Source organism: Hypanus sabinus, chromosome 8, assembly GCF_030144855.1.
Source record: "Hypanus sabinus isolate sHypSab1 chromosome 8, sHypSab1.hap1, whole genome shotgun sequence".
NCBI classification, from domain to species: Eukaryota; Metazoa; Chordata; class Chondrichthyes; order Myliobatiformes; family Dasyatidae; genus Hypanus; species Hypanus sabinus.
Genome location: NC_082713.1, coordinates 29,454,112 through 29,475,232, shown reverse-complemented (window position 1 = coordinate 29,475,232; position 21,121 = coordinate 29,454,112). Strand labels below are relative to the sequence as shown.

At 41.0% G+C, this 21,121-nt stretch overlaps 1 protein-coding gene across 3 annotated transcripts in view; it reads left to right on the top strand.

Annotated features, from left to right (window-relative positions):
* The window catches only part of LOC132398006 (neuronal migration protein doublecortin-like), a 171,261-nt gene that overhangs the window by 10,925 nt on the left and 139,215 nt on the right, over positions 1–21,121 (top strand). For all 3 annotated transcript variants that reach the window (XM_059976887.1, XM_059976888.1, XM_059976889.1), the window contains one exon: positions 2,209–2,552. In XM_059976887.1, coding sequence (XP_059832870.1) covers positions 2,209–2,552 — 344 coding nt within the window. The remainder of the gene's footprint in view (positions 1–2,208; positions 2,553–21,121) is intronic.

The following is a 21,121-nucleotide window of genomic DNA, read 5'->3' as shown; positions in this document are numbered from 1 at the left end:
CCACCCCCAAAAAACAAAGAGAAGTGAACTTTAAATCAAATGTTATTAATTAATTGAATGAGAATAGACACAGATGAGTTTTCAGTTTAGTTATTAAGTAAAGAATTACATAAGAATTTTTATTCAAAGCCTCAAATGGGATCAAAAGCAAAATGAGAAGCAATTAAGAAGCTGAAGCACATCAATGTGCATATTGAAGCCATTCATAACATACTGTTTCTTTCCCCTATCTCTCCTACTCTGAAAAGGAATATTGGCCTACTGTGTGCTTCAAAAATTCTAGTCCTTGGAATTTACGTAGATCCCATGTACAAGGTACTGATTAGTGTGTGGCGGGCTTCTCTAGAATTGCAATTAATTCAGCAAATTGACAAAGTGAGCAGTGCACATTCCTTACTATGTGTTGCAGGGATCCTGATTAAACGTATTCAAAGGCTCATTTCATTCAAATATATTCAAAGTATACAACTCTGAAATTCTTCTTCTCCAAATAGCCACAAAATCAAGAAAGAAAAGGACAGCAGTGTGACCATCAACCCCCCCCACAATCCCCCCTCCATGCACAAAATAAAACAAAAACTAAATAGGCACATTGACCCCCCCCCATCCCTCCCCTCCACACATAAAAAACCAAGAAAGATTGCATGAAAAACACAATATTAAAAAAACCTTTAAGACTGAAAGAAGTCCATGGTCTAAATCTATATTCAAAATGCAGAAAACCTGGGTAAAATTCTCTGGGCGTAGCAGCAGGCCACGCAGTCTCCCCTCCCCTGCAGCAGAGTGATTCCACCCACGATCAAAAAGCAGTCTCCCCTCTCCTGCAGCAGAGTGATCCCTCCCACGATCAAAAGGCAGTCTCCCTTCTCCGGTCGGAGAGTGATCCCACCCGCGATCAAAAGGCAGTCTCCCCTCCCCTGCAGCAGAGTGATCCCACCCGCGATCAAAAGGCAGTCTCCCCTCTCCTGCAGCAGAGTGATCCCTCCCACGATCAAAAGGCAGTCTCCCTTCTCCGATCGGAGAGTGATCCCACCCGTGATCAAAAGGCAGTCTCCCCTCTCCTGCAGCAGAGAGATCCCACCCACGATCAAAAGGCAGTCTCCCTTCTCCGGTCGGAGAGTGATCCCACCCGCGATCAAAAGACAGTCTCGTCTATCCAGTCGGAGAGTGATCCCTCCCGTGATCAAAAGACAGTCTCCCCTCTCTGGTCGGAGAGTGATCCCACCCGCGATCAAAAGACAGTCTCCCCTCTCTGGTCGGAGAGTGATCCCTCCCGTGATCAAAAGACAGTCTCCTCTATCCAGTCGGAGAGTGATCCCACCCACGATCAAAAGACAGTCTCTCCTCTTCGGTTGGAGAGTGATCCCACCCGCGATCAAAAGACAGTCTCCTCTCTCCGGTAGGAGAGTGATCCCACCTGCGCTCAAAAGACAGGGAGCTGGCACTCACCTTCCGCACTGGTCCAATGTTTCAATCTCCCTTGTCGCTTTAATTGACAAGCAACAGAAGCTTTAATCGGTATAATGGAGTCAAAGTCTCGCTGGGAGGTTCAATCACTCTGCTTCTGCCTCCCAGAATCCTCTCATGCAGAGTACTGAAATACCCAAACAATCTCCAAACTGCAAATCACAGGAAACTTAGTCCAAAATAAATAAAAGTAACTTGAAAAGTTGCAGGTTCTTCCTCAAAGGATGCCAGATTCTTTGTCATTAATGGGTTAACTTGGACTTTTATATACGTTGGGTTGACTTGATTTTGCTAGGCTAATGGAAAGTTTGATCAAGAACTTTCATTTTCTATTACAATTTGCAATTCAAGCTACCATACTTATTTTTCTTGTGGGTTTGAGGTATTGCCAAGTATATGCCAGCTACTGTCCCTGCTGCCAGTAATCATTTACAGGTTATGTCCTCAATCTGTGTTACCCCTATAAGAAGGTATATTTACTACAAACTATTTCTGTCACTGATATTTATGGCATTTGTGGATTCGTCACTTTTTGGAATTCATCTAATTCATTCAGTGTATTGCTGGCTATTAAGTTAATTTATATACAGCTATATTGACTGTTTGGCCTTAGTAAACATCCAGAATAGTCATATCAGGTATCTAAACTGTACAACAATACTAAAAAAAAGTGAAAGCATCCCTTTCTGTCTTTATTTCAGTGTCAAATGATACCCTGTATTTTCTTTCTCTTCTCTTTAGGGGAGAGCTATGTTTGCTCGTCACATGACATCTTTAAAAAAGTGGATTACACTAAGAATGTGAATCCCAATTGGTCTGTGAATGTCAAAGCCTGTGGTACCCAGAAAGTGCCTCAGTCTCTGGCCAGTGCCAAGCACATGACTGAAGTCAAAGAAACCAAGGATTTTGTCCGCCCTAAGCTGGTGACTGTTATACGGAGTGGAGTCAAGCCACGCAAAGCGGTCAGAGTCCTGCTCAACAAGAAAACGGCACACTCCTTTGAGCAAGTCCTTACCGACATCACTGAGGCCATTAAGCTGGAGACGGGGGTAGTGAAGAAGTTGTACACATTGGATGGCAAACAGGTGAGTTTTGCTGTTCTCTCAGCTGCAAGGTGAGCCATCAAACCTGTGCATGTACTCCTGTACTACAGTCAATAGTTTGTCATTTGAAATCTGCATTGTATTTAAATCACTGACACTCTAAGTTTTCCACTACCTCAAATTTCTGATATTCTGTAAGGCAAGTTTGTTTTGGAAGCAACTTGTAAAAAAAAAAATCATTAAAACCTGGACATTATTAAAATAAGCATTTTACTACGAGTCATCATCTAGGTCAGAGGTCGGCAACCTGCGGCTCCAGAGCCACGTGCGGCTCTTTGATCTCTGTGATGCGGCTCCCCGTGGTTTGTTAGCTTTTGAAAAGTAATTCGAAATTTGAAGATTATGGTGATCTTGTACAATATGAAAACTTTGCGGAGACCTCATCTCCTGGCACATCCGAACCGGCTCACAATTAGCCACCGTTCCGACTAAGGGAGATAGCCTACGGGGGTTTGTGAGTACGTGTCTTTTGGAGCATCCGCGCCCACGGGGACGGGTTGAGCGAGGCTTTAAAGCAAGGCTGTTTAGTTCGAATAAAGTTACCTTTGACTGCAGTCTTTATTTTAGCGCTGCGTGTAGCGCTACACCGCTACAACGTGTTTTTATCGCTATTAATATACATCACCACTGCCAATGCCTGACACCCGCCAGTGCGCGCATTCTTTTAATTCTTCGATCCAAGGTAGGCTAACTATGTAGTAACCTTCAACCCGACGTCTTTTTTTCGGAGTTCAAAATGTTTTTGTTGCATGCAGAAATGTAATTTCGTTTTCTCTGCAGGAGTTCATCCATTTCAAAAATGCAACACATTATAGTTTGTTTATACATAGCATAAAGGCAAAAAAAACCGTTGTATGCAGTGTTATTTCATTTTGTGGCTCCCAGTGTTTTCTTTTCTGTGGGAAATGGGTCCATATTGGCTCTTTTAGTGGTAAACGTTGCCGACCCCTGATCTAGGTGCAAATCTTTGAAGTCCTATTAGAGTGACCCCGTGTTATTCTTGGTAATAAAATAAAGTAAGTGTTCAGCACGGACTAGAAAGGCCGAGATGGCCTGTTTCCGTGCTGTAATTGTTATATGGTTATAATGAGTTTAGAGCTTAATTTGTTTGAAGTATCATAATGATCGTTAGCATAATTTGAAAGCATGATAATAGGGCATGTTTGGGTAAGGGGTAGCGCAATCATTTTATGGTGCCAGTGGTCACAGATCACAGTTCAATTCCCAGCACTATCTGTAAAGAGTTTGTATGTTCTCACCATGACTGCTTGGACTTCCTCCCTTATTCCAAAAACATACGGTTAGTGTTAGTGAGTTATGGGCATTTAACGTTGTTGCTGGACACTTATGGGCTTCCCCCAGCACATCGCAAGCGATAACACAATTGTTGCAATTCACTATATGGTATCGCTATTTTCATGTACATGTGACAAATAACACTAATCTCTTTGAAATCTTTAAACAAAGATACACTTGATAGTGATAGAGGATCGGCAGAAGGAGTTGAATTATTGATAGATCATCTGATGCATGAACATGCCTCAGTCTTTCAAAGGTGCAAGGAAGAACATATGGTAAAAATGTGCACCACTTTTTGTAACAAGGTTGAGTTGATAAAATGAAACAGGTGGCCAGGTATACTGGAGGAAAGAGGTTAAAGCTCCATGTGATATCTAGTATTTATTGAGGACTGCCACAGCAATTATCAGATACAACAATAAAGGAATTGCCTACCAATGGAGAAGATAACATCACAGGTGAGGGCCATCTCTGATGACTTATTAATCTTGCCACATGTTCTTTGTTTTGCATTTTAATTTTGATAAATTTCATTTGAAACTAATAAGCCCTTCCTTTTGTTTCTGAAACCTTGCCCAAGTGTTATGTATTGACGGTGTTTTAGCTTGAGGACAATGCACTCTTTTCCAAGCAATATGTACAAAATGGTGAAGGAACTCAAAAAGTCAGGCAGCATCTATGGAGCAAAGCATCCACAGAAGCTCTCTTTGTTTATGATTTGCCATCTCCTCTGATTCATTTTGCAAATCTCCCAACTGTTCTCACATATGTTTAGAGATAATGTTTGGAGTAGCAATTACTTAAAATGGGTTGATCTATCTTGGTAACAAGTGAAATTAGTAATGACATTATTAAGATGTACTGTTCATTACCACATCTCCCAATATAGAATGACTTTAAGTAGAGCTGTGTCCTTGGGTTTATATTCAGATGTGTGCAGCTTCACAATAACAAGTGCAATAAGAAGGATACGTGAGATTTGCAGTGGAGTGGGTCATCTCATGTTGTTGAAGGCAGGTAACAAAGCCCCTGTATAGCAGTGAACATCTCTATTTGAAACATAAAACTGTTTGGCCCAAAAATTACTCAACAGCTTGAAGGTAAGCATTCCCCATGTTTTTCAAACTGGGCCAGATTCCAACGATAGTTATGGTCTTGACTGCAGTTAATCTGACCTTACAATCCATCTTGAAGACTTCGGCTAAATTTGAGTCTCCTGTGATTTACTTTCACCTGCATGAAATAGACATCTCCTACAGTGTTGTGAGTAAAATGACAGTTCAGCATCATGCAAAAATCAGTCTTGTCCATTACATGTGGTCCACACCACGTTTGTCATCTAATATTAAAAAATAGTTGATTAGCCTCACTGGCTGTGCCATTTCTTGGAAAGTAGTAGGTTAATGATGACCATAAGCAACAAGGAAACTGGGAACTTCATCAAAAGTATCAGGTATGTCATTTCCCTTCCTTATCTTAATAATAAGGCGTGATTTAATTTGCAGCATAGTATTAATGTTAGTCATTTCTTAGAAATGTGTCTGAGTAAGACAAATGACCTTTAGAAGAGAAATTCTGCAACACCATACTTACTATGAAATGATGTGAAAGAATTGTATGCAATGAAATTTTGATTGTTATTAATCTTGACGAAGAACAGACAGTGCCAGAGTCAAAATTAAAATTCAGACTGCTTGAGTTTAAGGAGGAGTGGTAGGGAGGTGTCACAGTTTATCATGCCTGATTTTTCACTTGTGTGTGAGATGTTTGTGGATGCTTTGGCAGTAATTCAGCATCATCAATGCACATAAAGTTAAAGGACTCCACTCTGAATTACTACAATCCAAATTATCAATGCTTCATTAGATTTCATTCTTTACATGGTGGGCTAAACAATACTCTGTATCATACTAACATATAGACAGATCAAAGTTCAAAGTAAATTTATTATCAAAGTGCACATACATCACCATATACAACCCCAAGATTTGTTTTCTTGTGGGCATGCACAGTAAATCCAAAAAATACAATAGAATCAATGAAAGGTCAAGATCAACAGGGTGAACAAACAACCAACATGCAACATGCAAAACAGAATGTGTAAATACAGAAGAGAGAAATATTAATAATAATAAATCATTATGCAAGAGTTCTCTTCATCATAGCAACACACTACCATTTTGTCATTGAGGCAGAATAGTCAATGCCACAACCAGCAATAAAGTCAGGCTGCTTGAGTTTGAGGGAGAGGAAGGGAGGAGGTGTGGAGTTGGGGAAGTAAAGAGTAGCATTAGTGCCACAGGATCTGTGGCTTGGAGCAGTGCAGGCTGTGAGAAACGTCTGCCAGGTCATTCTCCCTCAGGAGCAAGGCTCCCTGCATGCTTCCCAGAAACATTATGTTCACCATGAGGAAGATCTTTCCATTGATCCACAATGACCTGAACATTGTGATGATCAGTGAAGGGAAGAGATGCCACACAAAAGCCTTTCTCCCAGTCAATGGGGAAATGTGTGTGGCATGTAACTAGTGATGTCATTAGACAAAAGATAGGCTTTCTGAGGTGAATTGCTCTTGGATGTACCTGGTTCAGTCTCCGATGGGTCCAATGTTCTCCAAGAAATTATCACTAACTTGCTTTGACTCCACTAAAATCTTTTTTACACTCTATTTGTACATAACAGATGGGACCCACTTTCTATTTTGAATTAGTATTATGGATCCCCATGTACTGTATTTGGGTAAATGCAATGGACGATTTTAAAATGGTTTGTGTACAATACAATATGTTTGAATGGAAAGCACAGTATTGCATACAAATAGTATTTAGAATTCTATCTGTTATATTTAAAAGCATGCACTGTTAAGAATGGTGACTATTTTTAAGCATGTAGATGCAGCAGAATCTGAATACTGAATAATTCCAAATTATGCGGATTCATAATCTGCTGCATCTATATTTTAACTTTGACATTAATTAGTTTTTTGCATACTTGTATGTAAAAGTCCTTGTTAGAAGTGGGGTGGTGGGAGGAGGGGTCTCTGTGACTATTTCCAGAACTTATAAAAGGGCTGTTTAAATCACATATTCACTAGTTTCCACAAGTACCCTACAGTAATTAGAATTGCAGAATCTGAGCAAGTGCACCTGGGATCTCTGCAAGGTTCACAGAATTTGCATGTTTTCTACTTTGTTAGCTATTTACATGTACATCCCCTGCCAAGTTAGTGTCATACTTGTGTGCAGGTTATTTCACTCATTTACAGGGCATGCGAAAAAACTTAGTGCAAGTTATTCCGAAAACTTTATGGTAAATTCAATACAATGTGTTTGCAATCATTTTGTGACTGGAGTGGATGAGAATTAGCAACCTGTATTTCGGGTCGTAGGTACAGGTTGTCCCCAGATTACAGCTGGTTCGTTGAATTGCTTGTAATGTGAACCATTTTCTAGTCCGATATGTGGCCACGAACCAAGTTCCAAAGTGGCAGAAGATGCAAGCATCCATATCATTATCATCAGCTGTGTTATCTGATGTAGGCAATCATGGTCCATGATCTATATTCCCTCTAAGCTGTGAGCATTTGCATGTGCACACACGTTTTTCAACCAGTGCACAAAGGAAATTAATGTGCGCACAAGAGGTTAGTTACCTAAAATAATGTAGTAATTAATAATTATACCTATTGAAAATAGTCTTTTAGCCAAATGCTTCTGTTAACAAGTTATTCGGTTTTTCAAATACCGCAATGCACGTCACAAATTTACATCACCTCATCTTTCCTGTTCCGGTTTGTACAGCTGCATCACAGCGGCAGCCATCTTTGGCGGACAGTGTTCATATCATAAACTTCACATTTGGCAATGAACAAGTTAATGCCTTATGTCTAAAATATGATTTTCTAGCTGAAAATACTATAATAGACGGTTTAATGATTTAAAATTTTCCATGCAAGGAAAAATTAAATCCAAACTGATTTCAAACTTTGCTCAAATGGTGGCATTTGTACTTCAAATTGAACAGTTTTTGTGACCTTGCACAGTTGATGGACATTGGGGGAACCTTTCTTGTGTCTAATGCGGACTGTGGGGAGGTTTTAGCCTAATGAATCAACTCAAAAACAAGCTGAGAAACCATTTAGGTGAATGTCATTTGGATATGTTAATAAGGATCAAAAGCTATCAATTAGATGGAAGTTCTATTAGTCTAGATAGAGTTTACAAAGAATGGATAAATGCCAAAGACAGGAGAGAGAAAAAATAACTGAGTGACTTAAATATGTATGTTATTTTGTTGTTATTCTGTGCAGTTTTATGTCAAATATTTTATAAACCTACATAAACTCTGCCATGTGTGCATTCAGTGCCCATATACTTTTGTCACAGGAAAAATATTTGCACATAAGATTTTTGCGCACATTGACTACTAAAAATTAGAGGGATCATTGTCCATGACTATGATCGTTCTTGGTTAAACTTTTTACAGAAGTGGTTTGCCATTGCCTTCTTCTGGGCAGTGTCTTTACAAGATGGGTGACCCCACCCATTGTCAGTACTCTTCAGAGATTTCCTGCCACGTGTCAATGGTCGCATAACCAGGACCTGTAATATGCACCAGCTACTCAGACGACCATCCATCACGTGCTCCCATGGTGTCTCGTTACCCTGATCGAGGGGGCTAAGCAGGTGCTATACCTTGCCCAAGGGTGACCAGGAGGCTGGCAGAGGGAAAGGTGCCTTACACTCTGCTAGAGAGGTATTTCCACCCCTCCAACTAATTACCTGTCCCAAATGCTTGTTTGTATGTATGGGCTGTACCTAGATCAAGCATTAGTAAGGTAGGCTGGACCTGTATCTGTATTGTTACTTTGACTGTTGTCAATGGGAATAAACATAGTTTAGATGGCCCAGCAGAAATGAGTTTGTTCCATATTCACTTGTGAATAGTGTGTTCGGTGATGCGGTGGAACAAATTCTGTAACTGCACTGACCTATCTCATTATTGGAAGAAAGATAGATAAATGAAATTGCATTTGGTGTGTGGAGAGTGGTGATAAAATAAACCTATTCTTTTAAAATCATGCCCCATGATTCTTGGCAAGGATAAGAGTACATATTGTAGCATTTTCCTCCTCACTCACATCTAAGAGATGCCCCAGTTTCTCATTCAGTCTTGCCTTTAAAGTGGGAGACTTCTCCTCTTTCTATTACTGTTGGATTTATGACAATGGGATCAGTTTAGCTAAACGACTAATGATTCCTGCTACTGATAACCCCTTTGTGATGTCTCTTGGTGGGAAATGTAGTTTTTGATTTTCACTATAGAACTTAGATTTCTGTTCTAAATAAGTAATTGAATGCCTTTGAAGAAGCAGGTACTGGTGTAAGACACTTTCCTAAAACACATGCACATAGGACAACCGTAAGAATTGCAGAAAGTTAATTTCAATACTTTGAGCCGAGACTTCATGGCTCATCTCATGGAATTAGAGCCTCAGAACATTACAATGAAAGAAATTTGGGATGTTGTGTTACAAGATATTACCATGTACCTTGGCCAAGCAACCGTAACCAGTTCTGCTTGTTGACAACCCTCTGACTGAGAGGTTTGGGAGTTGAAATCCCTTTAGAACTTTAACACCTCAAAGCTGGTTTGAGAGAGTTGACAGCTTCTCTTTTTTGGGGGTTATGGAATTAAGGTGAAGCTTTAACTGTCTATTCAATTGAACATGAGGTCCAATGACAGTATTTGGGGGAAAAAAAGTGTGGAATTCCTGAGCTGGCATTTATTCTTCAAGCAATGCCGCTCTAAACACCAACCTTATGAGGAATAACAAGAGGGCTCCAATAATTATGAAATAACAAGCGGAATTTTGTAATAGACCGCCTTTAATGCACTTTTTCTGTTGGTGCAAGAATAGTTGAGGACTTCTATTTAACCTCTTTCTCCCCACCCCACCGAGATGCAAGTGATGGAAGATGTGTTTAATTGCAGAATCCATCAATGTTTCTTTGCATATCAGAGTTAAATTGAATTTTCATGATTCATGAAATCACATGCTTTCCCTATTCATTTTATCACATTACTATCAATGATATTTCCAACTTTGATATCAGGTTGGAGATAAAAGGGCATCTTATATTTTCAAAGTAACAGGAGCTTTGAAAAGCTACAAGTGTATAGTTTTCCATTTCGCTTTGATACAAAAAATCTTGAACATTGTTTTAGATAATATAGCTGATAGATCCCCAAGTGCTTTTTTAAACTCTAATTCTCTGGTGCTCCATCACCCCTCCTTCTCTACTTAATTTTAAATGATTATTATTAACATTGAGATAGATTAACAATTGATGATTAATAGAAGACAGACTTGGTGCTTTGCTTCTCATAGGATACTGTAGAAAAGCTCTTGGTTAAATTGTCTGGCTCATCCCAGCAATAAATGAACATTATAGGATTTTGTTTTCCAATTTCTCATTTCTGAAGGCATAGCCAGAGATGAAAGTAGTAACTGCCTATGCCTGCATTTTGCTCTATTTTTGTGAAATAAGTCATTGGAGGGAGATGTGTTCCCAGCACTTCATCAAGTAAGGATAAATATGAGAGTCATGGACCTGCTCAATGGATATAAATTCTGTAATGTCCATATATGGAATGAAACATATTTTACTTGCCTTCAGATTATTCTTTTCCAAATGTTTATTTAATTAAACTTGGGAAAGGAACAAGCATTCTTTCAAAAAAATGGTGATGTAAAACGGGAAAGCTGTGGAAATGGCACCAGACACAGCGATCCTGGATGTGCAAGGTAAGGAAACCTAAGTAGGTGATGTTGGTACACTTATGCCCCTCTTTCTTTTATCTCTTCTTCTCTGCTCAGTGACTGAAACTACCTTTTAAATCCATCCTGCATGCATGAGTTTACTGACATGCACTGGCCAAACCAGAATCCTGATTGATCCCTCAGTACAGACCTCATTTCCACTCCATTAAGTCCAAGTAAAGTAGACTTGATATTCATAGAAACATAGAAAACCTAAAGCACAATACAGGCCCTTCGGCCCACAAAGTTGTGCCGAAATTACTAAACTGAGCTAAAGCCCTCTATTTTTCTAAGCACCATGTACCTATCCAAAAGTCTCATAAAAGACCCTATCGTATCCGCCTCCACCACCGTTGCTGGCAGCCCATTCCATGCACTCACCACTCTCTGAGTAAAAAAAACTTACCCCTGGCATCTCTGAACCAACTCCCCAGCTCTTTAAACCTGTGTCCTCTTGTGGCAACCATTTCAGCTCAGGGAAAAAGCCTCTGACTATCCACATGATCAATAGGATAAGTCTATTTCATCTTGTCTCCATTAATAAAAAGTACATATTCACTTTTTTCTCGCTATGATCTGATTTGGCTGCTACTACTGTTACTTCTGATAACCATCCTGCTTCCTAAGCCTTACTTTGTCCCAAGATCAAGGTTGAGGCCCCCTGAGACCATGCACCCCACATCTCATCTAATTTTTTAACCTACTTACCTTCTGCCCTTCCCAAGTTGATCTTGGCCATGAGCTCCATCTCCACTTCTCTCCATCTTGTACCCAATCAAATGCCTTATCAGGGTTCCTTTTTAGCTGATGCATTCTATTGTGTATGCGGACTTTCACTCATTCTTTGAATCTGCTTTCATTACCACTCTCTCAAAAGAACAACTCTAGCACTGTAAATTATGATACGATAATACCACTATTTCATCATCTGTGAAACATGCCACCTCACTAATTTAAGTTTATTTTGCACATATAGAAGTCAATGGATATAATAATGAAGGCCAAACTTGTTGCATGATTGCACTTCATCTGCAAATGTGTAATGTGACAAGTAAAAGATTTCCTGGCAATTAAATAGGGAGGGGGATCAGTGTGATAGAATTTAAAATTCAACTTAAGAATGAAAAACCTGGGCCTAAAACGAGTCTCTGAGGCTTCGATAACATCATTTACAGTGGCTAATGAAAAACATTGGCTAAAATGGACCAGGAAGCTTGATAGAAGTTTCAATAAAAAATGAGCTACTGTACATGGATCATTCAGAAATCTTGTGGCAGAGGGGAAGAAGCCATTCCTAAAATGTTTGGTGTGGGTCTTTATGCTCCTGTACCTCCTCACTGATGGTAGTAATGTGGAGCGGGCATGTCCCAGGTGGTGACTGCAGCCTTCTTAAGCACTGCCTGTTGAAGATGTTCTTGGGGGACTTGGGCCCATAATGCTGCTGGCTGAGTCTACAGCCCACTAAAACTTCTTATAATCCTGTGCATTCATACCAAGGGCTGATGCAACCAGGCAGATTACTTCACTGTGGAATCTGTAGAAATTTGTTAGAGTGTCTGGTGACAGAGTCTCCTCAAACTCCGAATGAACTGTAGCCACTGGTGTGCTGCCTTTGTGAATGCATCAACTTACTGGCCCCAGGAGAGAACCCCTGGGATGTTGATACTGAGGAATTTTCCATTTCCACCAAAGCTCAATGAGAATGGGTGTATTTTCTCTCCCTTCCTGAAGTCCACAATCAATTCCTTGGTCTTGCTGATGAGTGTAACGTTCTTGTTGTGACACCACTCAACCACTTGATCTGCCTTGCTCTTTGTTAACTTGAGGTCATTCAAAGCTAGCAGTTCATTTCCTAACATCAAATTTTCTGTTCACTCATCACCCTGTATCTGCTCATTGATGTTTTCTGCTAGTTAAGCTACATGTTAACACTTTCACACTTGCTTGAAGCCTATCCAATGTGGATTCAGCCCTCCCTGGCTTGGTAATGCCATAGAGCTTCTGATCATCCCTGCTTCTCTGGCTTCTAAATCATCTGCTTTTCATCGTGCACCACTGGTAGTCGTGGTTTTAGCTGCAATAGCGCTAGGCTTTGGAATTTCTTCCCTACATCTTCCTACCATTCCATTATCCTTTTAGATCCTTCTTTAAAATATACATATTTAGTTGTCTCAGCTTTTCTTATGTGAATTTATAGAAAAATGTCTTTACCAATGGCTGTGCAGGGGATATTTTGCTGTATTAGAGATGATATATAAATGTAAGTTCTGAGGTGTCATATTAAGTTTAAGTTCTCATTTAAGGTTGTTTAATGACATTTAGTCTACACAAGTGTAAAGGAGAACAAAATAATTGTTACTCCAGATCCGGTGCAGCTCAAAACAACAAAAGAAAAAGAACACAATAATAAGAAAAAAACAGAATAAATATAAATACATAAAATAGCTCATGTACATAACTTGATTGCGTAGCCATAAAATGGTCCTAGGCTGTACGTAAGTTGACTGACAGGTAATAATAAAGTAATGGTGGAGTTAGTCCATAAGATATAGGAGCAGAATTAGGCCATTCAGCCTATCAAGTCTGTGCTAAGATTCCATGATAGCTGATTTATTATTCCTCTCCACCTCGTTTTCCTGCCTTCTCTCCCGTAACCTTTGATGCCTTGATTAAAATAAAACATTATCAATCCCCACCTTATGTATACCCACTGTAGTGGCCTGCACAGCGTCTGTGGCAATGAATTCCACAGATTCCCCACACTCTGGCTGAAGACATTTTTACCCCACCTCTGTTCTAAATGGATGTTCCTCTATTCTGAGGTTGTGCCCTCTAGTCCTAGACTCGCCCACTATAGGAAGCACCCTCTCCACAGCTAATCTATCTAGATGTTCAATATTTGATAGATTTAAATTAGATTTCCCCCTCCCATTCTTAATTCCAGCAAGTACAGGTGCACTGCCATTAAATGCGCCACATATGTTAACCTTCCCATTCTTGGGATTGTTCTCGTGAGCCTCCTCTGGACTCTCCCCAATATCCCCATCTTTATTCCTTCTACCAAAGTGTATAACTACGCACTTCCCTTCTGTTGGTTTACCTTCCCAATCATTTTTGCTATATTGTATACCCTCTCTTTTCTTTAATGCAGTCTTTGAATTTCCTTATCAGCCATAGTTGCTTCATCACCTTTGGGATGTATCTTTTCTGTGCCTTCCAAGTTGCTCCCAGAAACTGTAGCCATTGCTGTTCTGCCATTATCACTGTTGGTGTCCCCTTTCAATCAATGGTGGCCAGCTCCCCTCTCATTCCTCTGTAATTCCCTTTTATTCCACTGTAATACACAGGTGTACCAAAAGGCTATATGCCATATTTTGGTTTGTTGATTACACTACTGTCATTGGCCGAATCAAGGTGGTAACGAATCAGCATGTAGAAAAGAGACTGAAAATCTGGCAGAGTGATGCCACAACGACAAACTCTTACTCAATGTCAGCAAGATTAAGGAACTGATTATTGTTTTCAGGAGGAGGAAAGTAGAAGTCCATGAACCAAACCTCACTGGGGGATCAGAGGTGGAGAGGGTCAGCAAATTTAAATTCCTCTGTTATCATTTCAGAACGTGTTACCATTTGAGTCCAGCATGTAAGTGCCTTTACGAAGAATGCACAGCAGTGCCCCTACTTCATTAGATGTTTGTGAAGACTTGGCATAATGTCTTAAACTTTGACAAACTTCTATAGATGTGTGGTGAAGAGTATATTGACTGGTTGTATCACGGCCTGGTGCGGAAACACCAATGCTCTTGAATGAAAATTCCTACAAAAAGTAATGGATATGGCCCAATCCATCAAGGGTAAAGTCTTCCACACCATTGAACACATCTACGGTACATCGCGCTGCTGCATGAAAGCAGCATCCATCATCAGGGAACCTCACAACCCAGGACATGCTGCTGCCGTGAGGAAGAAAGTACAGGAGCCTCACCACCAAATTCAGCAACAATTATTTCCCCCTCAACAGTCAGGCTCTTGAACCTGTGGGAATATCTTTACTCACCTTCACTTGCCCCATCACTGAACCGTTCCCACAACCTGTGAACTCACTTTCAAGGACTCTTCATATTTTCAAAATTTATTGCATATTTATTAATTTATTATTATTTCTGGTTTTCTTTTGCTTTTGCGCAGTTTGTTGTCTTTTGCACACTGGTTGTTTGCCCATCCTTTTGGATGGATTCTTTCATTGATTCTGTAATGTTTCTTGATTTACTGTGTATGCCCAGGTTTGTATATGGTGATCTATGTAGTTTGATAATAAATTGATTTTTAACACTGAAAGGATAGGATAGAAATTTATTGTCATTTTTCAAGACAATGAGATTGCTGTACATCCAATATTAGCTTTTCCTTCTAATATTGCAGGGTGAATTCAGTCATATTATGATCATGCCTCCTGAGGGTTCCTGTACCTTAACTCCCTAATCAAATCTGGTTCATTGCTTAACACCCAATCTAGAATTGCTGTACCCCCAGCAGGGTCAGCGGGGTCAACTAAAAAGCCATCTCGGAGGTGATCTACAAATCCCCTCTTATAGTTATCGTAGTTAGGAGCTTGGGATCCAGCACAAACCTAATTTTCCCGATCTACCTGCTATTTGAAATTCTCCATGATCATTGTAACATTGCCCTTTTTGCATGCCTTTTCTATCTCCATTGTAATTTGTAGCCCACATCCTAGCTACTGTTCAGATGCCTGTATATAACTTTCATCAAGATCATTTTAAGTTTCTTAACTCTACCCACAAAGGGTCTACATCTTCTGATCCTGTGTCACTTCTTTCTAAAGCCATTCCACCCTATCCGCCTACTGCCTATCACTTCAATACAATGTGCATCCTTGAATATTAAGCTCCTAACAATGATATTCTTTCAGCCACGACTCAGTGACGCCCACAACATCACTCTGCGCCATAAGATCATTTACCTTTTTCCATACTGTGTGCATTCAAATGTAACACCTTCACTCCTGTATTTGACACACTTGTAGATTTTGGCCTCCTTTTACACTTTACCTCATTCCACTGACAGCAGATTTGCCCTATCATCTGCTTGTTCTTCTTAATACTGCATGGACCATATACTGCATCTAGTTGTAGACTAACTGCCCTATCCTCAGCCCTATCACTCTGGTTCCCATTCTCCCCAAAAGCTCTAGCAAAACTGCCAGCAAGGATATTGGTCCTCTTCTGCTTCAGGTGTAACCTGTCCTATTGTATAGGTCATATTGCACAGAGATTGCAATGATCCAGAAATCTGAATCCCTGCCCCCTGCACCAGATCATCAGCCATGCATTCATATGCCAAATCAGCTCATTCTCACCGTTACTGGCACATGGCATAGGCAGAAATCCAGAGATGACTGTCTTGAAGGTGCTGCTTTTTATTTCTATTTAACTCCCTATATTCTCTCTTCAGGATCTCCTCCTATTTCTTACCCATTAGTGGGTGGAGGAGTTGATCAACCTTTTGAGTCTGCTGGTCCTGACACGCATACTGCGCAGCCTCCTCCCTGATGGGAGTGGGGCAAGTAGTCCATGAGCAGGGTGGGTAGGATCCTTCATGATGTTACTGACCCTTTCCGGGCACCTTTCTGTATATAGGTCCTTGATGATGGGTAGGCTGGTACCGCTGTATCCTTGGGCCATTTTGACTACCCGTTGCAGAGCCTTCCTGTCTGCCGCAATGGGGTTTCCTTGCCACGCAGTGTTGCAGCTGTTGGGATGCTGTCCACTGCACATCTGTGGAATGACGTGAATATAGATGTGCAAAGTCCAGCTCTCCTCAGCCTCCTCAGAAAGAAGCATTGGTAAGCTGTCTTGGTGTGTAGAATGTATTCTGGGACTGTGAGAGATTGTGTGAGATGTGCACTTCCAGGAGTTTGAAACTGCCCGCTGTTTCCACTGCTGCGCTGCCAATATAAAGGGGGGGGGGGTGAGTCGTGTGAGTTTTCCTTAAGTTGATAACCATCTCCGTGTTGACATTAAGGAAGATTTGATTTGCCTGGGCCCAGGCCTCACACTCCTGTCTGTAAGGCATCTCATCGTGAGTCCCATCACTGTCGTGTCATCGGCAAACTTGGCAATGTGATTACTTGGGTGTTTGGCCATCGATTCGTGTGAGCAGAGTGTACAGCATGGGCTCAGCGCACAGCACTGGGGGTGGGAGGGGGGGAGAGCTGTGGGAGGCACCTATTCTGAGTGTGATGGAGGGGGAGAAGCAGTTGATCAATCTGGGATATATCACATTGATCTTTTTTCCTAACGAGAATTGCCAGGCAGATTTTCTGGAAAGGATTGTATATACTGAGATTTTTGCTGTTGTCTTTTCTTTGTCAGTGGTTACATTGAACAATTCTTAAATACAAGAGATTCTGCAGACGTTTGAAATCCAGGGCTGCACATACAAGATACTGGAGGAACTCAGCAGGTCAGGCAGCCTCTATGGAGAGGAAAAAGCAGTCGATGTTTTGGGCTGAGACCCTTCATCATGACTGGAAAGGAAGGGGAAAAGAAACTGGACGGACTCTGTGTTGTAATCAGTCCTCTACTGAGCAGTGGTTGATATGAAGGCCTTGCTTTGTGTCTTAATTCACTCTTGCATCTGATGATGCCACTTTGAAATAGTCTGTGTATTTTGACAAGATAACTTTTAAATCTGCATTAGGTTCATAATGAAAGGAATATTTTAAGTGCAACTTAATCTTCAGCAGAACTCTGTGAGCGGAATAGCAGCTTAATGAATGAGAAAAACCAAGAGCTTGGATAAGTAGTAATTAATCTAATTGCAGTGAAAATGTCTGTCAGTTTTTTGGTACATCTAGGACAAAAGTGATAATTAAAACGCTAGGCTCGAGTTTGAACATTGTAACATTCTATTCAGCAGATTGTGTGTCATGATGGGGAGATTTTTAAGCAAATGCTTTTTTGGATTGTTCACAACTGGAGCTGGGCTATTTATCCATGGTACAAAATATTCTTCCACATTAAACTCAAGGAAAGGATGTTTTATTGAATTGCCCAGCAATTTCTAAAAACTATAAAGCGAGGGAACGGTACAATTACTGAGGTCTCTGCTGCCACATTTAATAGTTTGAACTACTGAATTGAGAATTCTAAGATCTATATTATTGTACCTTGGCCATATTACTACAGTAATAAATGTTGTGTAAAGCACATTAGTGGGGGAGTGAAAGAAACCAGGGTTTGTACACATAATGCTTTCTGTCAGGCTGTGTATATACCCTCAGAGGCCACTTTATTAGATACCTTCTGTACCTAATAAAGTGGCCACTGAGCCTATGGTTATGGTCTTCTGCTGCTTCAGCCCAACCACTTCAAGGTTCAACATGTTGTATCTTCAGAGCTGCTCTTCTGCACACCACTGGCACAATGCACGGTTATGTGAGTTACTGTCACCTTCCTATCAGTTTGAACCAGGCTGGCCATTCTCCTTTGACCTCTCTCTTTAACAAAGAGTTTTCACCCACAGAACTACTGCTCGCTAGATTTTTTTTTGTTTCTCGTACCATTCCTGGCAAACGCTAAATTCAAAGTACATTTATCATCAAAGTATGTATGAAGAATACAGTTCTGAGGTTTGTCCTCCGGCAGGCAGGTGCGAAACAAGCAAACTGTGGAAACTGTACAAGAAAAGGTCACACAGCCAACATGCGATACGAGGAACAAATTGCCCAAACAGCGAACACCGAGCGAGCAACACATGGAATATCAAACATCAAACCAGGAGCCCAGTTGTATTCAGTTTAGTTCAGTCCAGTGCCTTACTGCTAGCCCGCTGCAGGCCACAGAGCCACTCTTTACAAAGCACACCAGTCCATTTCGATCAAACCACTCAAAAACATCAAAAATAAAAAGAGTAACCAGAATCCAGAAGCACGTGCAGCATGAACCTCAATGTCCTCCAAAATGAGTCCACAGCCTCGCCGGTCAATCCTTACAACGTGGATCCCAAAACTCCTGCCCTTTCCTCCGATAGCAGATAGCGAGAGAGAGAAGGACCAGTCAAGTGCAGGCAGATGGAGCTGAACACCGGTCCGTCCTCCACTCTTGTCCTTCTCGACTTCAGCCTCGCTCAACACCCCGACTGGAGAGAAGCAATGGAGTTGAGTGGAGAAATCGGCGGCAGAAGAACATTGCACGCATAAGGGACATAGGATTGACTTTGACAGCACAAAACCACAGTGCTGCACCAGTGGCTCTTGGGACTGCCTGGTGGAGGAAGCCATTGAAATAAGACGAGATATTAGGAATTTAACAAAGACAAAGGTTTCAGTTTAAGTGAGAACTGGAATCCAATTGCAAACTAGGTGGGGCTAACCAATCAGGAGAGGCTGACAACGAGGTTACATATATACACCACCAGACTAGACGTGTCTAGGTATCATCCTGGACAGAGGTGGTGGAGTTTGCCATCGAAACAAAGGTTAAAATCAATACCTGCATCCGGCTGCAAGACCGAGGAGAGTTTATTTGTCTGAACAATTTGCTTATTGATTATTACAGAATGACTGTCTGGTGCTTCCTGTTCCCTTCCCCTTTTCCCAACCATGAACCCCTCTCACTGCTACCTTCCTACTCTAAGTCCACAATAGAGGCCCATATCAAAATCAGGTTTAACATCATTCACGTCATGAAATTTGTTTTTTTTTGTGTTGCAGTACACTAAATTACTCAGGACAGTCTAAAAGTTTTAGACACCCTAGTTATATCTGTGTGCCTAAGAATTTTGCACAGTACTGTAGGTCTATGAAACAGATCTGTGACATATACTATTTATGCCACATAAAATAGAACAGGAACATCGACTCCCCCCAAAAAAACAGCCCCTTCCCACACAAAAAATCTAACAGAACACAATGGAACATCAACCCCCAAACACCCTCTCCTCACACAACAAAGCAGAAAAGGAACAGGTGATTTAAAACACAGAATATAAAAACCATATGTCTGAAAAGCACTACAGTCCATAAAGGCAGAACCATGATGCCATCCCACAATATCACCAACATTCATCGAAAGAGAGAGGCACCACATGAATGCAAAGAGGACTACTCACCTGTCCTAGCAAGGCACACAGCTATAGGCCACTCCCAGACTCCTTCTCCAGCAGTGACCAACGGGAAAGCAGTCAATGCTGAACTCTCATTCTCCTTCCGTGTTCACCTCGCTGTCTCAATCTTCGTGATGCTTTAATCAGCAATTAATGGATGCTTTAACTGGTGAAATGGAGTCGAACATCAGCTCGCGCCCTGTCTCGAAGTTTCCTTATATCGAGGTCATCAGAGTACGTGCTCACTTTCCAGAATCTTCTAGGAGACAGCGAAGTGTTGGATCATTCAAACTATCTTAAGACTGTAAATTACAGACTCTAACAGTTCCAAAACCATTTTAAGGTGAAAAACAGATGTAAAAAAAGTAAAAAAAAGACATTTTTATAAGCTTTCTGGAAGATACCTGCCAAGGGAGCAATGTACACTGGTGCTATTTGACTGAAACATCTCTGGAGCATCTGGATGATAAAGATATCTGTGTTGCACCATTGCTTACTAACTACAGTTCTGCCTTCAGTACTATAATTCCAAGCAAATTCATCACCAAACTCCTTGACATGGGTCTCAACGCCTCCATTTTTAACTGGATCCATGAATCTTGCTGCCCATCAAATTGCAATCAGTAAGGTTAGGCAGCAATACCTTCACTGTGATCATTCCCAACACTGGCCCACAATATCACACAAGGCTGCACCCTCAGTGTCATATACTCCACTTCCTATAGACCCACAACTGCATGGACGTGTTCTGCTCTAACTGCTGTCTATAAGTTTGCTGTGGGACGTATCTCAAATAATAATGAGTTAGAGAACAGGATAGAGAGCCTAATGACGTAGTATTATGACAAAAATCTTTCACTGTCAGCAAACCAAAAGAGATTGTTCGTTGCCTTCAGGAAGGGGGAGCAGTGCTCATGCTCCTGCTTACATCGAAAGTCCTGAGGTCAAGGGAGTTGAGAATTTCAACTTACTAGGAATTAACATTGCCATTAGCCTGTCTTGGTACAACCATGTTGACACCATAGTGATCAGCTGAGTCTGTCCTTCCTCAGAAGGCTAAACAAATTCGGCATAACCTGTTTAACCCGCACCATTTTATTTTCTTGATGCACAATAGAAAGCATCCTATCTGAATCCAACATCGCTTGGTATGGCAGCTGCTCTGTCCATGATGGCAGGGAATTACAGAGTCGTGGAAACAGCTCAGGACATCAAGGAAATCTGCTTCCCCTCCACAGACTCTAACTACACCTCTCACTGATTTGTAAAGCAGCCAGTGTAGTCAAAGATCCCATCCT